The 17,167-nt window shown below is 42.1% G+C and overlaps 3 protein-coding genes across 4 annotated transcripts in view; 1 reads left to right on the forward strand and 2 right to left on the reverse strand.

Moving 5' to 3' along the window:
- Nucleotides 1–3,510, reverse strand: part of mib2 (MIB E3 ubiquitin protein ligase 2) — a 33,120-nt gene extending 29,610 nt beyond the window's left edge. Inside the window, exon 1 of one of the 2 annotated variants that reach the window (XM_028409308.1) lies at nt 3,371–3,510. Coding sequence is in view for 1 of the 2 variants with exons in the window: in XM_028409307.1 (XP_028265108.1) it covers nt 2,374–2,404 (31 nt within the window). In the remaining variant the exon portion in view is untranslated. Of the gene's footprint in view, nt 1–2,373; nt 2,511–3,370 lie in introns of those variants that run through there. The other variant, XM_028409307.1, reaches the window with a different exon arrangement.
- Nucleotides 3,511–3,942: 432 nt separating this feature from the next.
- Nucleotides 3,943–7,974, reverse strand: ubiad1 (UbiA prenyltransferase domain containing 1). The gene is made up of 3 exons (XM_028410013.1): nt 7,795–7,974; nt 6,465–7,083; nt 3,943–5,986 (listed from the first exon to the last, which is right to left on the reverse strand). The coding sequence occupies exons 2-3, from the start codon at nt 7,042–7,044 to the stop codon at nt 5,499–5,501; spliced, it is 1,068 nt and encodes a 355-aa protein (XP_028265814.1). The 5' UTR covers nt 7,045–7,083; nt 7,795–7,974; the 3' UTR covers nt 3,943–5,498.
- Nucleotides 7,975–8,775: 801 nt separating this feature from the next.
- On the forward strand, nt 8,776–16,466 carry mmp23ba (matrix metallopeptidase 23ba). The gene is made up of 8 exons (XM_028410205.1): nt 8,776–9,409; nt 11,696–11,832; nt 12,757–12,896; nt 13,381–13,548; nt 13,624–13,788; nt 14,742–14,852; nt 15,917–16,043; nt 16,121–16,466. Exons 1-8 carry the CDS (start codon nt 9,290–9,292, stop codon nt 16,293–16,295), a joined length of 1,143 nt encoding a protein of 380 aa, XP_028266006.1. The 5' UTR covers nt 8,776–9,289; the 3' UTR covers nt 16,296–16,466.
- Nucleotides 16,467–17,167: the final 701 nt, after the last annotated feature.

A 17,167-nucleotide genomic window follows, 5' to 3' on the forward strand; every position in this document is an offset into this window, starting at 1 on the left:
CTTAAATGATGAAAGCACCTTCACATGAATTACAACTGTGACATGCTAGCATGATTTCAGCAGAAAAGACTGAAACTGCATCACTTAATAAATAAAGCATGTCCTGTTTAGCTGGTTTACCTGTTGGTATAGTGATGGATAAATTAGGAGAAAACAGGAAGGGGGAAAAGCTCCAGCTCCAACCTCTTGCAACATTAGACGATAAAAAATAAGCTACCAGTGGTTCCACCAGCTCCCAACCAGGTAGATAACCGCCTCCTCAGGACTGAAGCCTTTTCTGATGCGTTCACTCAATGAACCGGCCAAGAGGGAGGAGGGGATACAGGGGGCGGAGGAGTCGGACAGCCAGGCCAGTATCCAAAGATGTGATATACAGCTGCAAGAGGGCTTCCAGAAAACAGACGAAGAGGCTAAGTGTAGCGGATCAGAGCTGAAGGAGGAGGAGGAGAGAGCACTACTGATGCTAGAAAATGCAGCCAGCATTTAGTCCTTTGTGCGTTGTGTCAGCAAGGATTACCACCGTGGAGGAGGAGGAAGAGAGGAGCTGAGAGGGAGGAGGATGGCCAGGGAGAGCGGCTGCCCGATGAGCACTGCATTCAGCTTGACGTTCCCTCGCACTCGCAAAAAAAGCAGACCAATGGGATTTGCTCTGTATACGCTTCCTCTGATGCTATATCCCATCACTGAGGGACATGAGCATCAGTAACATCAACAGCACACATGTGAAGCTGACATACTGTGTTTACAGAGCAATATGTAAAAACACATGCACATCAGGCACTGCATAAGGACGTAAAGCCCTCTCTTTCATAGCCTGTGGGGACACCATTCGCTCTCTCACCAATGAGCAGACAAGCAGAGGACGGATGGGGGGAGGGGCATATTTTTCAGGGGAGGGTCTGCATGTTGTGTTTTGTTTCGGGAGGGGGTACTGCTCAGGGAAAAAAAGGGGTGGGGCTGGAGATGATTTTGATGAATGGGCACCTGCCACAGTCCTCATTTTAGGTCACAAACTGGTTTGTGCAGCCTCTCCTGGTTAGATAGCAATACCAGCCCACAGTCTCTTCCAGGCTCACACACAGAACAGATACAAGGCAGACAGCCTGTGTGTGTTTCCCAATGCATTCCCAGCCTTGAACAATTCAGTTTAATGTGGCTACAGCTGTGGGAGACGTCAACAATATGTTTCAGACTCCAGCCAAAAAGGCATTCTGTTCATGCTGGCACACACACACATAAACCTACAGCTGGTAATGCCAGGACATGAACAGCCAATGAGTGAAGACCTGAGCTTATAATGCCGTTTATTACACCACTCGCCCATCTGGTAAACAAAGCTGCTGCTGTCAATGTAATAGGCATGTTGGGCCAAAACATATCAAAGGAAGCATTCTTTAACTCAGCTCTCTATCGAAAAGACACAGGCACACTATGCATCCACAATCAGATGTCAGTCATCTGGAAGGACTGTTAAAATATGAGCTGTGATACAGCAGCGGATTCCTGCAGGTAACCAGGCTTTGTTTAGAACCCCTATTGTTTTACAGAAAAACATGTTTAGGACTGCAAAATCAAATCAACAATGTTCTCTCTGTTTGTGTATGTGTAATCTGGCCTGGTATATGAAAGCAGGACTTGACTGTACAGGCTAAATCCAAAAACATGCATGATTTATCATATCACCCCTGACATACCACCCTTTTGCTTAATCCTTATATATCTCAGATTTGTCATTTTTGGTAAATTGCGCATAATTAATGTGCTTGTTGTGGTATTTGATAATGATCATCTTAGAGTGACAAAGAAAATGTGATCATTCCCAATTAAATCAGAGGACACAAGCCAAAGTTTTTGGTAAAAATACACATAGAGAAGGGTTATCTGTCCTTGTGATCCAGGTAGTTATGCGACAATTATATCTTTCAATCAGAGCTAGTTCCAAAAAAGAAAAGACAAAGACCGACCTTAAAGAGAAGGGTGTGTACCTAGATTAGAGAGACAAGGACGAGCTCCCTGAGCCAGACATAAAAGGATAACTTGCCTATAAGGATCAGTAATGGGTCAGGTGCAAGGCAAATAATGCTTGTTTTAGCCTGTAGCAAGAATCGGTACTTTGTATTTGGGTGACTCATTTGGGCTCAGAATTTCAAAATCAGTGTTCATTATTTCTTTGCTGAAAGGTGAGGTGAAAAGTGTTGGGGAGACTGTTGCTATAACCTGAAATGGTGCAAAAAGTATGGGAAATACATCAAGCACTAACATGCAAACACAAACAGAGCCAGGGCCCCTCAAGATCAACACTACTGTTGACACAAAAACGTACACAATCACACATTGTTTTCCATAATTAATCCAAACATTAAACTGTCTTACCTTTAGTATTTCCACATAATATTTTTGCCATTTCTTCCCAATAAAACCTCTCAATAATCTTTACCTCTGTGACACCTTAATCTTTTGGAGCTCAACTATTGTAATGTAGATTTCTGGAGCCAGTAAGGGACAAGACAAAAACACAGCCGAGGACTGAAACTTTGCTTCTAAGTAGGTGTGGCAAAGCATAGTCTGAGCTGGGACCAGTTGCAGCTCCAGTGTGTGACAGCTGCATCTCTGCTGAGCACAAAGAGGACAGCTGTATGGGGCAGGTCTCATGTTGTACTTCCAGTTCCTAATATAGAATAGGATCATATCTCAGCCTTGCTTGGAACAGAAAACACCTGAAGCAAACTGAAATGAATTTGTGATCCCTAAACTCCCAGAATCTGTCTTTGATTGATCCGTTAATGTCCCTCCCATCCTGCTCAATGCAACGTACACTTTACACCTTTTTTATACTGGTAGGTACAGTGAAACAACCATGATTCCCCACTGGTAAGATAGCTGAATTTGACTTCAGTTGCTGGTCAATTAAGGTCCCAGTTACAACCCTTCTCAGGTGAAGACAACCAAATCTCTTTCACAGTTTGTCAGGCGTAAATACTCTAATACTGTGAATGGCTTCTATACAATATATATTTGAGGAATTCAACACATAAGCACTGTCATCACAACAACGACAACGTGTCATCACACACAAACGAACAGCTGACATTAAAAATTCAGCTTCCTGTCGCCCCCTCACTGTAACATAGGACTGATGTGAATATAAGGCGTTGACAGGACAAGTAGCTTCCATGTCTATGAAAATGCACACTCAGTCTGCAACATATGCCGAGAATCAATGTAACATTAATTAAGTTCAATTATGATCGGATGCTCAGTATATGGATGCTGGTATTGTGCGTAGTACTAGCTTGTCTGACGCTAGCTAGCTAACTCATGTTAGGCTTCTATTAAAAAAAACAACTTCCTACATGTTGTAGCTACTCACCGGGTATTTTGCAGGTATCTTTACTTTGTGATAAAATAAAAATCCATGTTGCCCCCTGTTCCCAACGCTGTCATGGGCTTTTTTAAGACAAATAAGTGTTTACTACACTGAGGGGTGCTGCTGCACACAGCCATGACAACACGCCCATACAGTGCGTCACTACTAATGGTGCGTTCAGGAGCCCCTCGTAAATAAATACACATAATCTGATGTACAGAAAAGTGATTTTTATATGTTTTGTTGTCCCTGTGTATTAATAAAGAAATGGGTCAAAATTTTGATGGGTACTAAAAGATCAGAACCACTGATATAACAGAGAAATCTCAGCAGAGTCTAAATATAAAAATACCACAAAAACAGGCTATTTCTCCCAATTTTACTTATTAGTCGATTTTTGTCATCCTCCTGGTGGTCATGGGGCCTTCAACATTTAGCTGGCTCATGCCTCGGGCTCCTTATTTGTCTTTCTTTGTCTCATTTCTCATCACATTTAATGAACTCCTAGTGTCACACACAGGCCCGTAGGGTCTGCAGTGACTATATGTTTTACAAAGCATTTTTGCAGATTTGCATATTGAACATTACTGAAATATTTATTCACAACAATTACAAGATTACAAGATGGGAGTGTCAAAGTTTTCAGTTTCTAGTTCATTTACCCCGCATGCCCGAGGGCCATAGGTGGATATCAGACAACACAGAGATACAATAGAAGCAGGGTGGGTATTGGAGTGTGGTATAGACCTCATTAAAACAAAGATTTCATTCAAATAAGACAATTCATGAAATAAAATACTGCTGCTATTTTTATGGCCATTATAATTATGTCTTTAGCAGAAACAATATGAGGAAGCAAGATATGACAGCCAACAGTGTAAGCTTAAAATATATGACACCAATATTTAACAATAACTACACAAAGCATGTGACAGCTGTCTGTGCATGCTGTTTAAACAATTGTTGTATACTGCCCCCTGCTGACAAACTACACACATTTTTTGGTACATTCATAACCACTGTATGTTATTCATGGTGACATGTTGACAAAGTCAGTGCACTACAAATGAATTAAAACATATATTAGATGTGGCTTTTGTCATTAACTCAAGTAATGATTAACTAAGGCAGGACTCATGATTTAATTTCTGAAATGTACTACATATTGTTTCCATGCCTGAAGTGAAATGGGCTTATCCAAGAGATCCAATTTTACCTTAATTGAGAAAAGTAAATCCTGTATTTAGGTCATGGTGAGCAGCAGGACTTTATGGAACATGTTCTGAAGTATTAGTTATCATTAAGATTTATATACATAGACATATATTTAGGCTATTTCTCTGGGTGTAAATGGGCTGACTGTTTCTAGATGTATTTTTGTTTATTTGGTGTCCGCAGCTTTATAATTTAATCCTCATTCAGTTAGACACAAAGGTCTGAGATTATGCTTTCTTTTAATAACAAAAACATCACTGTCCCACCAGCTTTGCATCTTTCCCCCAGCAGAAGGAAAACGCATTACCTTAGACTATATTTCTCTATATACCACGTTACACATCTCACAGTTCATATTCTGAATCAAAACATCAGTTCTTCAGTTGTCTTGAACCAATATTGAAGCATATTTTGTCTACTGCATGTTTTTTGGGTTCCTATCTTTTCCCCAAAATGAAGACACGTCACCTCAGCATCAGTGCGTTTTATTACAATCCAATAAAATACTATTTGGCTCTCCAAAAAAAGAAATTCAGCATGTTCAGAAAGTACTGTACAGAAAGTACAATAATGATAAGAATGCTTTATTCGTGTTTAGCTGTATGTGTTATATCTTGTGTCTGTAAAACCTCATATGAATATGGCAACTGTACCTTTATCATGTGATGAAAATGTTTCCCGCCTCTAGAACACTTCTTTACTTGTACCAACACATTACAGCAGGCATAATACTGAAAAAAAATACATCTGATTAAGTCTTCAGTTTTACAGAAGAGAACTAAACTAAATTTTCATGATAAATTAAAGAATAAATTAAAGCCAGTGAAAGCCTTTAGATAGTTCTGTAAAAATACGAAGAGGTACATAAACTAGTCTGTATTAAAACAACACAATTTCAAATGTCAAAGCTAATAATTCACAGTAATGGCAAGCTGCCAGGAGGTGCCAGAATGATCCCAAACACGTAGAAAAGTCCCATGAGGAGGTTGAGCTTGGCTGTTTTCTGAGGGATCTTGGCGTAGCACCGGCTACGGAACTGCTTCTCCAGGGAGAAGGCTATGGGCAACGTAAGCAGAGGCAGCGCCATGCTGATGGTATAACGAGTAGCAAGGATGCAAAAGAGCACGTACGGGACAAAGAGCAGGAGGTTGTAGAGGACATAAGAAAGTGTGGGGCCTATAAGTATGGCCAGCGTGACGATGCCTGCCTGCTTGTCAGAGTCCATGTCTCTGGTGTTGTTGCTGTGTAGGATGGCTTCTGTGTTGAGGGCCAGCGGGACGGCATACACCAGCGGCAACACAGAGAGGTAGCCGACCTGCACTGCATGAGCAAACATGACTGCCAGAGGGCCGAAGGTAATGAGGATTACTACGTCTCCCAGGGCCACGTACTTGAGTCCAATGCCTGTGTAAAGGAATAAAACAAGAACTATTATTAAAGGCCTAATAAAGGTTTCAGTATCAGAAAAGTTATGCAAGATAAAATGCAAAACAAATAAATAAATATAGAAATTGAGGCTGAAATAGACTGATAACTTATTTATTAAGAAAGAGGAGCAGAATTTCTAAGTGAGCTGTGAACTTCACTTCATGAAGAAATTTCACACATAAGTGCCATGCAAGATCAAGTTTAAGGGGCCAGGTCAACCAAATCTGAACAAACAGGTGACTGTAGGAACATGACAGAAAGTGTAAAAACAGCTAAGGATTTATTTTTACCCAGTAATAACAAATTACTAAATGACAATGATTAACCAGAGTGTTGCTACTCAGAAGGTGCAAATGTGCAGTGTACATGCACGATCTGTTTGCTTTTAGTGACTGGAGTGGCTGATAAACAGTGAGGCAGCTTATCAAGAGATTTGAGTTAATGTTTCACTTACCTCCAGTGTATAAAAAAGAGCTGGATAGTCCCCCAAAGTAAATAAGGGCTAGGTGCTCCAGTCTAAGTGTAGAAAGAAAGTAGAGTAGAGTGGCACACAAGCACCCCAAAGAATACAACAGAGCGCCAAACATGACAACATCCTGTGGCGCCAAGATTTCATCCACAAGAGTCCTATCATCGCTTTTCTTATGGTCAATCCCTTTGGAGAAGTCATAGTAGGTGTTGACAAGATTTCCTGCACCATGCACCACAAGAACAGCCACCGCACACACCATCAGGATGACCAAGTCCACAGAGCCGTCCAGTTTGTATGCCAAAGCACTACCAAGGGCCACGGGCGTGAGCGATGCACTGAAACTCCATGGTCTCAGCGCCAGCACGTAGGCCGCACACTTGTGCTTGACATGCGAGGCAACACGAGCCATCCTTGACATGTGGTTAGTGGCTGCAGGGTGATTCTGCACCGAGTTATTCATACCAGTCTGCCACTGTTGGCCATTATGACCATTGGAACCAGCCAGTACAAATGTTTCTGACTTGCTTTGTTTCTGGTCTTTAGCCATCCCTCTAGAAGGCATCTAGAGCACAAACTTTGTTCCCGAATGTTCCTCTGATACCTGTAGAAATAAGAACAAATTAGAATTTGAAATTACAAGCCTAATAGAACTGATAAGGTGCATCACCACTTTATATATATATATATATATATATATATATATATATATATATATATATATATATATATATGCAATTTCCCCACATAAATGAGGTGTAAGACAATATGGGCAGTTGTGAAGGAAACAAAAAAATATAAATATTTATTTTTAACATGCAAACAGTTACGTTAATTATTTTTGCTAAAGACTCCAGCAAGGGATTTTACTTTCCTCTACCAATACCAAAAATCTTACTTCCTCTGCACAAAAGGTAAATCATTTGAAAAAAGACTCCGCAGTGCAGACACACCCTGTTCTGTCCATGATATTTAAAAAAAAAAAGCTTTTAAAAAAATGTTTTCACTACAAATATTATTAGTATGGTTGTTGTGTTTTGACAGTATGCTGACAAGAGTGTTGTGACAGTTTCAGTAGGTCAGACACTTCTGGAACAAATCTGATGTGTTTAAACACCTGCTTAGACGTTACATTAGGTCAAATAATCACTTATATGTTGATTAACTGAGACATACTACAAAAGGGCACCAGGAGAGGCAAACAACCCTAAAGCTAACTACTGAGATTATGGGATTAAAGCTAACAAGTTAGCCTACGAGCTAACGTACTATGTGCGGGGACAGAGAGGAGGAAATGTCTGACAGCAGCGCTTACCTGCTACGTTTTCACTTTTCGACACAAACTGGCTTTCGCTCCTCTCAAAAACATATTTCTGTGTCCGCCGAGGCCGCTGCGGTGAGAGGCGAGCAGAGAGCTTACGTGTCAACTTGGAGGGTACTCGACTGGTTGGCCACTATAAACCCTGCTACACCTGACGGGCGCCATTTCCTCCGACGCGAGTGTAACACCGGGAAGAGACCGAAGAAATCACGTCTTACAACTACGGTTCCGACTTGTATTTTGTTCCTTTATTTGGTAAATTACCAAATAAACAAAAAGCTCATATACATTATTATATTAACTAGGCCCAATTAATTAAAGATAACGTAACCTAAAACAAAAACACCTATTTTCAACATTTTTTTTATTTTTGATAATGTTCTACAGCTATTTCATTAATCAACATAACAAACTATTTTGATGCCTTGATTAAGGTCTGGAAAATCAGTAAAAACAGCAACATTTGCCATCTGAAACCACATTCAGAACAAACATGAAACATAAAAACAACTGTAATATTATTTCTGTATTTTTACAGATGTTTACAGGAGACATGTCGCAAGCAGATAGAAATAAAATAATTAACTTTGTTCTATTCTCATTAGCTGAACTAACAATATACAGTCATCAGTGTTATCATCACACTTGTACCTATTTTTCATTTTTTTAACTTACATTTTCTAACACTGAAGATTTGGTTAGATTCTGAATTGGACTGGATAACATCATATTTGCAAAAACACCAGCCATTTGACCACTGTTGTTTTTATGGAGAGAACAGACTGTGGTTAGTTGGTTGAATTCTGCTGCCTTACCACCAGATGGCATTATATCCTATATACTGGTCTTTTAAAGGTTTGTGTGAAGAACAGCATCACATGAGTCAATGTTTACAGTTTAAAGTTCAACAGTACTGACATGGTCAGCTTTTTACTTTGGTCCACCTTATCACAACATTAACTTAGCCTACGTTATCCATTGGTCTGGTAGTATGGGTGACAAGAGGCAAACCTGCTGATTAAACTCTGCATATTGCCTGGATCCATCAAACTATTTATTTTTCTCTATGTGAAGAAGACTAAATTATTCTTCTCCCGGCAGATTGACACAGACCTTACAAAATCATGCTGAAATAAACCATCTGATTCTCCTTAAAGTGCGTCCTGCTGGTTGCGACAAGTGCTTTGACGGCCGTTTGGTTTTCATTAGATAGTCTCGACAACTGACCCCCTGCTCCAGCTACAGTAATGTGAGCCCAACCCGCTGGCAGGCGCACTGCGCGGAAGAGAGCCGAGCAGAGCTGATGCAGTCTGCGCTGCTTCTACTTGCCGCTCCGCAGGCTGCACTGCGCCGCGCACACTGGAGCTCAGCAGCCACCAACGCACACTGATAGGTGCAATGGCCAAGAAGTAGTATCCATAGATGGTAGAGTGGTGTTCGCAGAGGGATTGTTCTATTTTTGTTTTGCTGGAGCGCTGATTCTGCAGCCATGGTGAGCTGTTTGAGAAGGAGCGCCGGGGGCTTCGCTCCTATGCTGGCTGCTGCGCTTCTCAGCCTACTGTTCGCAGGGATGCAGCAAACCGCAGCGTTTCCCTCCTGGAGGTTAGAGGTATGCTGTGACCACTGCACGACATGTAGCAGCTGCTGGCTGTTCTGTTAAGTTTGTTTAAGTCTGTTTAAGTTTCTGTTAAGTTTGCTCAAACAGCTTCATTCACATCTTTGCAACATTTTAATTTCTGTTTCTGTGAAGCTGAGGCTTGAATGAAAAGCCATTTGTGATTGTTTCAAACAATTACATTTTGGCGCCCACATGGAAAAGTTATTGTGGAATTAAAGGAAAAAGTCTGGTGTTTTAGCAATACATAAAGACTCATATCCTGTAGATCACCTGTTGTACAAACAATGGATTTCATAAGAATCCTCTGTCATGCCCTGAGGAATTATGTGATGTATGGAAGACTGCTGGTGGGGATTACTTAAGTGTCTCCTGGTGTAGAAACCTGTTGTCATTGTATTCAGATTCATTTTATCATGCACATGTGGTGATACACACTGAGAAAAAAGTGTGTTTATAAACAGAAGAAAAGGCTTCGGTGCTTCTGAGATGAAGGATGAGAATCATAACAGTTTTAACAGTTTCTGGAAAAGATGTTTAAACCCCCCCACCACCACCACCCAAAACCAGGTTCCTCTGGGGTTTGTCCTGAGCACTCTCAGCGGCTTCGAGGTTTAGTCTAGAGAACTCGTTTCATGGCTCATTTTTATTTGTGGCTAGGATTAGATTTGCAGAACAAGACACAGTGACACAGAAGGAACTGGCCTTAAACACAGTGACCGCATGAGTGCAAGTGCGTCCGCTGAGGTCAGGAAAGCAGTGATGACCTCTGCATTAGTCCTTAACATCAGAGTGAGCAGTCTGCCAGACTGTCTGCCCTGCTTTCACTGTTTTGGTCAGGAAATGAAGGAAGTTCTGCATCTATTGGGCGAAGCAGGAACAGGAACCAGAGGACAGGGTGTAGAATACAGAGCGAAGGAAGCGGCTTTAATATTTGCTCTCCGTCTGCAGCATGAAAATGCTGGAGTAACTAAGCTTGGCATGAATGTATTTAGTGTGATATGCAAATAAATCCTGTATAAAGGCTTGAGTAATAAAAAATAAAAATCATCATCATACATTTAATAAAGGCAGTGTTATCGGAGTCAGTCTATAGAAAGAACTCATGAAGATAAAATAGGACTCAAGTCATATGAACATTAAAAATGAAACTTTAGAAGAGAACTTTAAAAGTTGTTCTGTCATGAGTACCAACACACTATTTTAGTCACCAAAGCCACAACAAAACTGCCAAAGATCTCCTGGATAAACAAAAGGTACTGGCAATCTGCCTGTAAAAATCTGCCTGTTTGGCGCCATAAATCAGTGTTTTTCTGTCAATTAAAGATCAAATCACAGCATGCGACCTTGCAAAGTTTCTATTTATTTGGTCCGAAAGTATCTGCAAAGTTATTTGCAGATACTTTCGGACTACACTCACCCACAGAATCTTTTTTTCTTTGCACTGACCGAGAATAACTTTAGTTCCTAGTCTGCTTTAGGATCTTTATTTGCTCTTACTTTAGGTTAGGTACACTCCCAACACAAGTGGAACCTCAAGCAAGTAAGCTATAGGACAGATGCTAGATGTCAGCATCTCATGGAGTCCCTCAACAAAAAACCAATAGGATTACTTCAGAAAATAGGAAACACTCCGTGTACTAACCTAGCACAGGCAACCACCATTAAATAAACTGTGCATACTGCAGCATATATTGAGGAAATAGTGTGCATCCTACACCTGGTTCAAGATATGTATGCACTAGTAAAATACATAAAGATCATGCACGATTATGATTATGCATTATGATTATCAGAACGTCTTTGTGAACCCTCAACAGTTGTTCAGTTTTAATGTCTGCCTCCTCAGCACCTCACTGAAGTCATCAGACAGGACAGGAAGCAGAATCACGACCCCTTTGCTGGTGTTAAAAGGTGTATTTATAGCTTAAACCCATCTCCATAAAGAGTTATGTATTTATAAATTGGTGCAATCATTAATACTTCAGCCAACAGTGAACCACAACAAAGCAATAAAAGGCAAAACAGCCATATAGGCTCAGAGTGAAATCCAGGTGTGATTATTTGGAGTGGATGTTGCTCATCCCCAAAGAGAGATCAGACACCAGTGTTATCTCTGGAAGATGTTTTGACTGTGGGTGGAAATAAACAGTCAGCGTTACGCAGAAGTAGCAGCTGAGCACAGGTGTCAGGGGGACAACTAATCTTGATCTTAGAAAAAGTGTTCATTGCCTTTGTCACATTGCAAGGTGATTCATTAAAGGGTGTTCTTTGTCCAAGGAAGAAGCTGACACCACTGTGTTGCTCATCGGGATCCGCAAAGAGGCCCGCTCACAAGTGCTTCACCTCTCCAGGAACAAGCGCTACACCTTGACTCCGGAGCAGCTGAAATGGGACAAGCTCAAGCTCACATACAAGTATTTATTGGCAGTTTCTCCTCCAGACAACACAATTGCCAAGCACTGTTGTAGGAAATGGAAAATAAACCAGAAGAATTGCTTCTGGGAACATTGATGAAAAGCTCCAACATGTGAGATAGATTGCTGGTTTTGGGAGGAAATCACAAAAAGTTTAGCTGAAGTAGGCGTGAGCAAACATTTATTGCAGTTCTAGCTACTCTTAATGTGGGTTAGCTGCACACAGAACATTTTATATATAAATGAACGTCTTGTTGTGTTCAAGCTGATTCACATGGTGCTGGCTGACTGTCAGCAGCATGTGGTGACCAATCAATGGCAGCCATGGGCACATTTTAGACTTGATGACAGCCTATGCTAGTTTTCAAGCATCATTAGTGGCGTGCTGCGTTTCCTCTTCAACATTTCTCTATTGTATGTGTAATTACTCTCACCGCCAGAAGGGGAGATATGAACGCCATACTGTAGCTTTAAAAGATTTCACCAAAAACTGAGTGACTTGTTTTCATCATATGTATAAAAATGACTAAACTCAGACTTTTGCACTCACACTGCTCAGGTTTGGCAGAAAACACCTAAATTCTGCTGCACTAAGTGTTCCAGACCTCATACTGTCTGGAGCTGTGAAGCGATGCCATGCAGTAATGTGGAGATTGAATGAAAAATGTCCAGTCAGAGACTTTTGTTGATTGGTCAAGACTTACTGGACACAGTATTTAAATTGAACAGTTTACACCAGCTGACCTTTAAAGCATTCTATTTTTAAGTAAGAGAAAATAAAGTCTCAGTAATAGAGCTGTACTCGCAGAGCTTGTGGGAATAATCTGAACAGTAGTCATTATTGTGTTTTGGCAGATTGCTGTGCTGTAAAGGAATGTGCACAGGGAACAGTATTAACCACATAACGCTGTCATTTCTGAGCAGGTTGCTGTCTTTTCCTACAAACTTGATAAATGCCAGCGACACACGTCGAGGCATTGCCAAGGCTTTTGGCATGTGGAGCGACGTCTCTCCCTTCACATTCAGAGAGGTGCCATCCGACGAAGAAGCAGACATTAAGATCGGTGGGTACTCTGCGTGTCTGCATCGGCCCCCGGCAGCTGTTGCTTGGCCCTGAGCTCCAGACTCTCTGCTCTGCTGTTACTGCTTCTCTCTCCATGCTGTCATCACTAAAAAGTCTCTGCCTCCAAACTCATTAAATCACAGGATTGTGACTATATTACTCAGCTTATATTCAGCATGATTCATAATTCTAAATGAAAAAAAAAAACGCAACGCTTAACAACTTCCATACATGTTAAGCCACAGTTGAAGCAGTCTAAATTATACTTTATCTGTCCCATTGGGTGCAAACTCCAGAGCCCGGCATAAATTCTCAGTGACAGTGAGAGGAATGGTTGTCATCCTGCTGGGAGGCTGCAGAAAAGGCTCTGTGTCTTGTCATTCATCATCTCCCTGCTGTAGTCTGCACTGAGCAGAAATATTAGAGTTAGGGTTTCCCTCCTCTGCTCTGAGGTATGTCTCTCTCTGTCTTTCCCTGTCTCACAGGCTTCTACCCCGCCAACCACACAGACTGCTGGCACTCCCACTTGCACCATTGTTTTGACGGCATCACAGGAGAATTGGCTCATGCATTCTTCCCGCCAACGGGTGAGATCCACTTTGACGACCACGAATACTGGATTCTGGGAAACATGCGCTTCAGCTGGAAGAAAGGCAGGCGTCTTCATGGTGTTTGTTGGAACTAATGATATTTAACCCACATTAACTCACAATGTGACTCTGCTGCAGGTGTCTGGCTGACAGATCTTGTCCATGTGGCAACACATGAAATTGGCCACGTCCTAGGACTCATGCACTCCATGGACCCCAAAGCCATTATGCACCTAAATGCAACTCTGACAGGGCGCAAGCTGATCACACAGGATGAGGTGTGGGGTTTGCACCGGCTCTATGGTACGCTCTACGTGTTTCTACCGTCACATGTACAACATTATAAACACACCTATGGTTTCGAGGCTTTAACAGCCTTCATCTCCTGGTTTCCTGCTGGGATCAGACTACATGACAGGCCCAAAGGACAGGTGGGGTCAGAGACACAAATGAGCAGTGAGTGCTGAGTAGACTTTCACAGACATGCAGCACAGCATCTGTAAAGTTTCTCCACTTTCACCAGGTTGACAAGTTTAAGACGCTGTCATTAAATGTGCCAAAATGAAAGAGGAGCAGGTCCTGTGCTGTCAGGTGGAGCAACAAAGCAGTCAGAGATCCTTGACTCCAACTTCCTGATATGCCGTGTAGGTCATGGCAAGCTGTTACTGTAGTCCGCCATGCCTGGAGCTAAAAAAAAATGAAACAGGAAGTTTGACTGACTCTTACCAGCATCTGAAGTGCCCTCTGTATTCACAGTAAAACAACCTGAAAGAACCAGTGTCGTCATGGGTTCCAGGAAGAATTTGACATTGAACCCCGGAGCATTGAAAAAACCCACTGTTCTTTACACTGTATCCATACTTCATATTTACAGTAAGGTAGATAAGGCTGAAAGCACAGCAAAGGTATCCTTTAATCCTTTATCCTTTAATAGATCTGCTGATGTGACACGGTGCAAACATATGATGCAGTCTGATCCCAGCATGACTAGAAGTCAATCTAGTGCAAAACCTGTGATGCATTCTTGGTCTAGAACTAAAGTGCAGACCACAGTGTTTGCCGGCTTACACTAAAAGCCAACGTGGCATTAATGAATACAGTGTAAACTACTCATGACTCATCATTAGTGTGTATTGTAGTGAGTCATTTTCACTGGCACAAAAAACGGATTGAGGATTTAAATTCTTGCACTGCTGTCTGATCCTCCTTCCCTCCCTCCCTCCTTCCCTCCCTCCCTTCCTTTTCGTCTCCTCCAGGATGTTTGGACCGGTTATTTATCTGTCCAGCCTGGGCTCGGAAAGGCTATTGCGACAGCAAGCGCAGGCTGATGCAGAAGCACTGCCCGTCCAGCTGTGATTTCTGTTACGGTAAGACGCAAGAGCAGCAGCGGTCCAGAGAAAAAGAAAAAAAGAGAAAAAAAAAAGAAAGAGAAAGAAAAGTTTTCTCTCAATTGAGCAGCACTGTGAACCGTTTGCCAATGGAGCAACAGGAGCCAACAGGTCCAGTGGTGCAGAGCTGCGATGGAGGTTTTCAAGGAGCTGATTTGAAAGGGAGATTACACTTGCCACTGGAGGGGGGGTGTGTTTCATTTCTGGGGAGTAACAGTGCCTCCAGAAAAGCATCTCTGAGCGCCCCATAAGGGGCAGTTTAGCTGGCACCTGCTTGTTGCAGTCTCACCACATATTATTCTATTTTTTGTATTTATTGTCTTTTAGTATATATTGCCTTTTCTGAGTGTACCAGACAAAATTTAGTTGTGCTATGCATAATGACAATACAGATTCTTGATTCTTGATTGATTCTCTGATCACCAATCTGACAGCCTGACTCTTTAGGTTTATTGCAGGATGCTCTGGTGCTGAGGTCTCCTGTTGCACAACAGGAAATGGCTCCTCTTAGCCATCACAGCTCATAGATTGTTGTGGCTTTCTGAGATTTTTGTCAGCAACAGGGGACAGTGTGGAGAGAGGCAAGAGGATACGATTCCTGGCTCACAGTAATCTGTTCCTCATTGTTGATTGGGAGACGTTGTACGGCTGTGGAAAATTCCTGAGTGACTCCAAACCGCTGGAATTTCAGACTGTGGCTTGAGGGTTAGAGACACACAAGGTCAATTTGGATTTTTGTGGCATTAACGAGAACGACTGTTTTTTAAGCAGACATTGAGCTGATCACAAGGCGGGCTGTTGTGTTTGTCAGACACCAGATGGGAGAGATTATATTGATAAGACAGGCGAGGCGCCTCCGGCAGGTCAGCAAGCTGTCTGACATGATCAGGTTTGCATCACAAATTCTGACGGTAATCAAGGGGTTTTGGCAAAAGGGGGTTGTGACATTGCAGACACTGCAGCATCATGTCTCCCTTAGCTCCTCTTAGGAAGATCATTATTGTGGTTCACCAACTTAAGTGTTTCCTCTCCATCCTTTTCAGAATTCCCTTTCCCCACTGTAGCTCCCACTGTGACTCCTCCAAGAACCAAACACAAGCTGGTCGTGGAAGGCAAGAAACTTACGTTTCGCTGTGGGAAGAAGATTGCATCAAAGAAAGGCAAAGTATAGTAAGTGTCTCAGCTGCTGCGATGATGTTCCAGCATCATTTCTCTGAGCTGCATCTAACCTCTGACTCCTCGTTCAGCTGGTACAAGGACGGGGAGCTGCTGGAGTTCTCTCACCCTAACTACATCTCTTTGAAGGACGACCACATCACAATAGTTGCCAACGCCATCAACGAAGGCTTATACACCTGCATTGTGAAGAAAAGAGACAAAGTTCTCACCAAGTACTCTTGGAGGGTACGTGTGCGATTCTGAGGGCGGCGCAATGGCACCTCCACACACTGAGCAGGACATGTTCACTCACATGGTCACCAGGAGACCTCATTCACTAGGGCACATATTTCTGTTTTTTTCCTTGTATCTTCCACATCTATTGTTGACTGTAAGTGTGTTTTCATAGGTGCAAATAATAAATGTTCTAAGACAGGTTGTATGTTTTGTGGAAAATCCTTGCTGATGGTGAAAAGCTGGGTATGGCAGACAGTTTTTATTTTATTTGGTGATGAAAATCTGTGCTGCCTGACTTTGGGTCCATCAGCACTGGACTTCTGTAATGTCTTACTGAAGCATAAATGGTGTCAAAGGCTACCCATGACTTCATAAAAGGGTTAAATAAAGTTTGATAGAGTAATATTCTAATTCAGAGATTATTAGGATTATTAGTCTAATAAAAAGCCTGGCCACGGCCCCTCTGTGTTTCTTTTCAGGGACCAGAATAAGTTACAGAAGGCTTTGCTTAGATGCCTGCCATTTGAATAATTTACATACTGACCAAAGTAAGCAACTAAAGCCAGAATAAGCAATGTTGTCTACAGTCTTTGGAACCATTTGGACCTTAAACCGCATATGGAACACCTCAGACGTCTAGCTTACTTTACTAGCCTCTCAGTGAAGCCAGGAGTCTGCCTCCAGAGACTGAGCAGTCAGTTCCACTAAGCAGCTCTCCTTCCAAGCTTATTCAACACATCAGGTGTAATAATCTGCAAATAGGGGCTCCGGCGGGGGCAAGGGACAGATAAAAGTGATTAATGAACATTTCCATTTAGTGCTGGCTCTGGAAGCAGCAGCAACAGTGGACAGAGAAGCATTCTGTGTTGTTCCAGTGAAAGTGGTGAGCCGTCTTGCAG

Source organism: Parambassis ranga, chromosome 7, assembly GCF_900634625.1.
Source record: "Parambassis ranga chromosome 7, fParRan2.1, whole genome shotgun sequence".
Taxonomy (NCBI): Eukaryota; Metazoa; Chordata; class Actinopteri; family Ambassidae; genus Parambassis; species Parambassis ranga.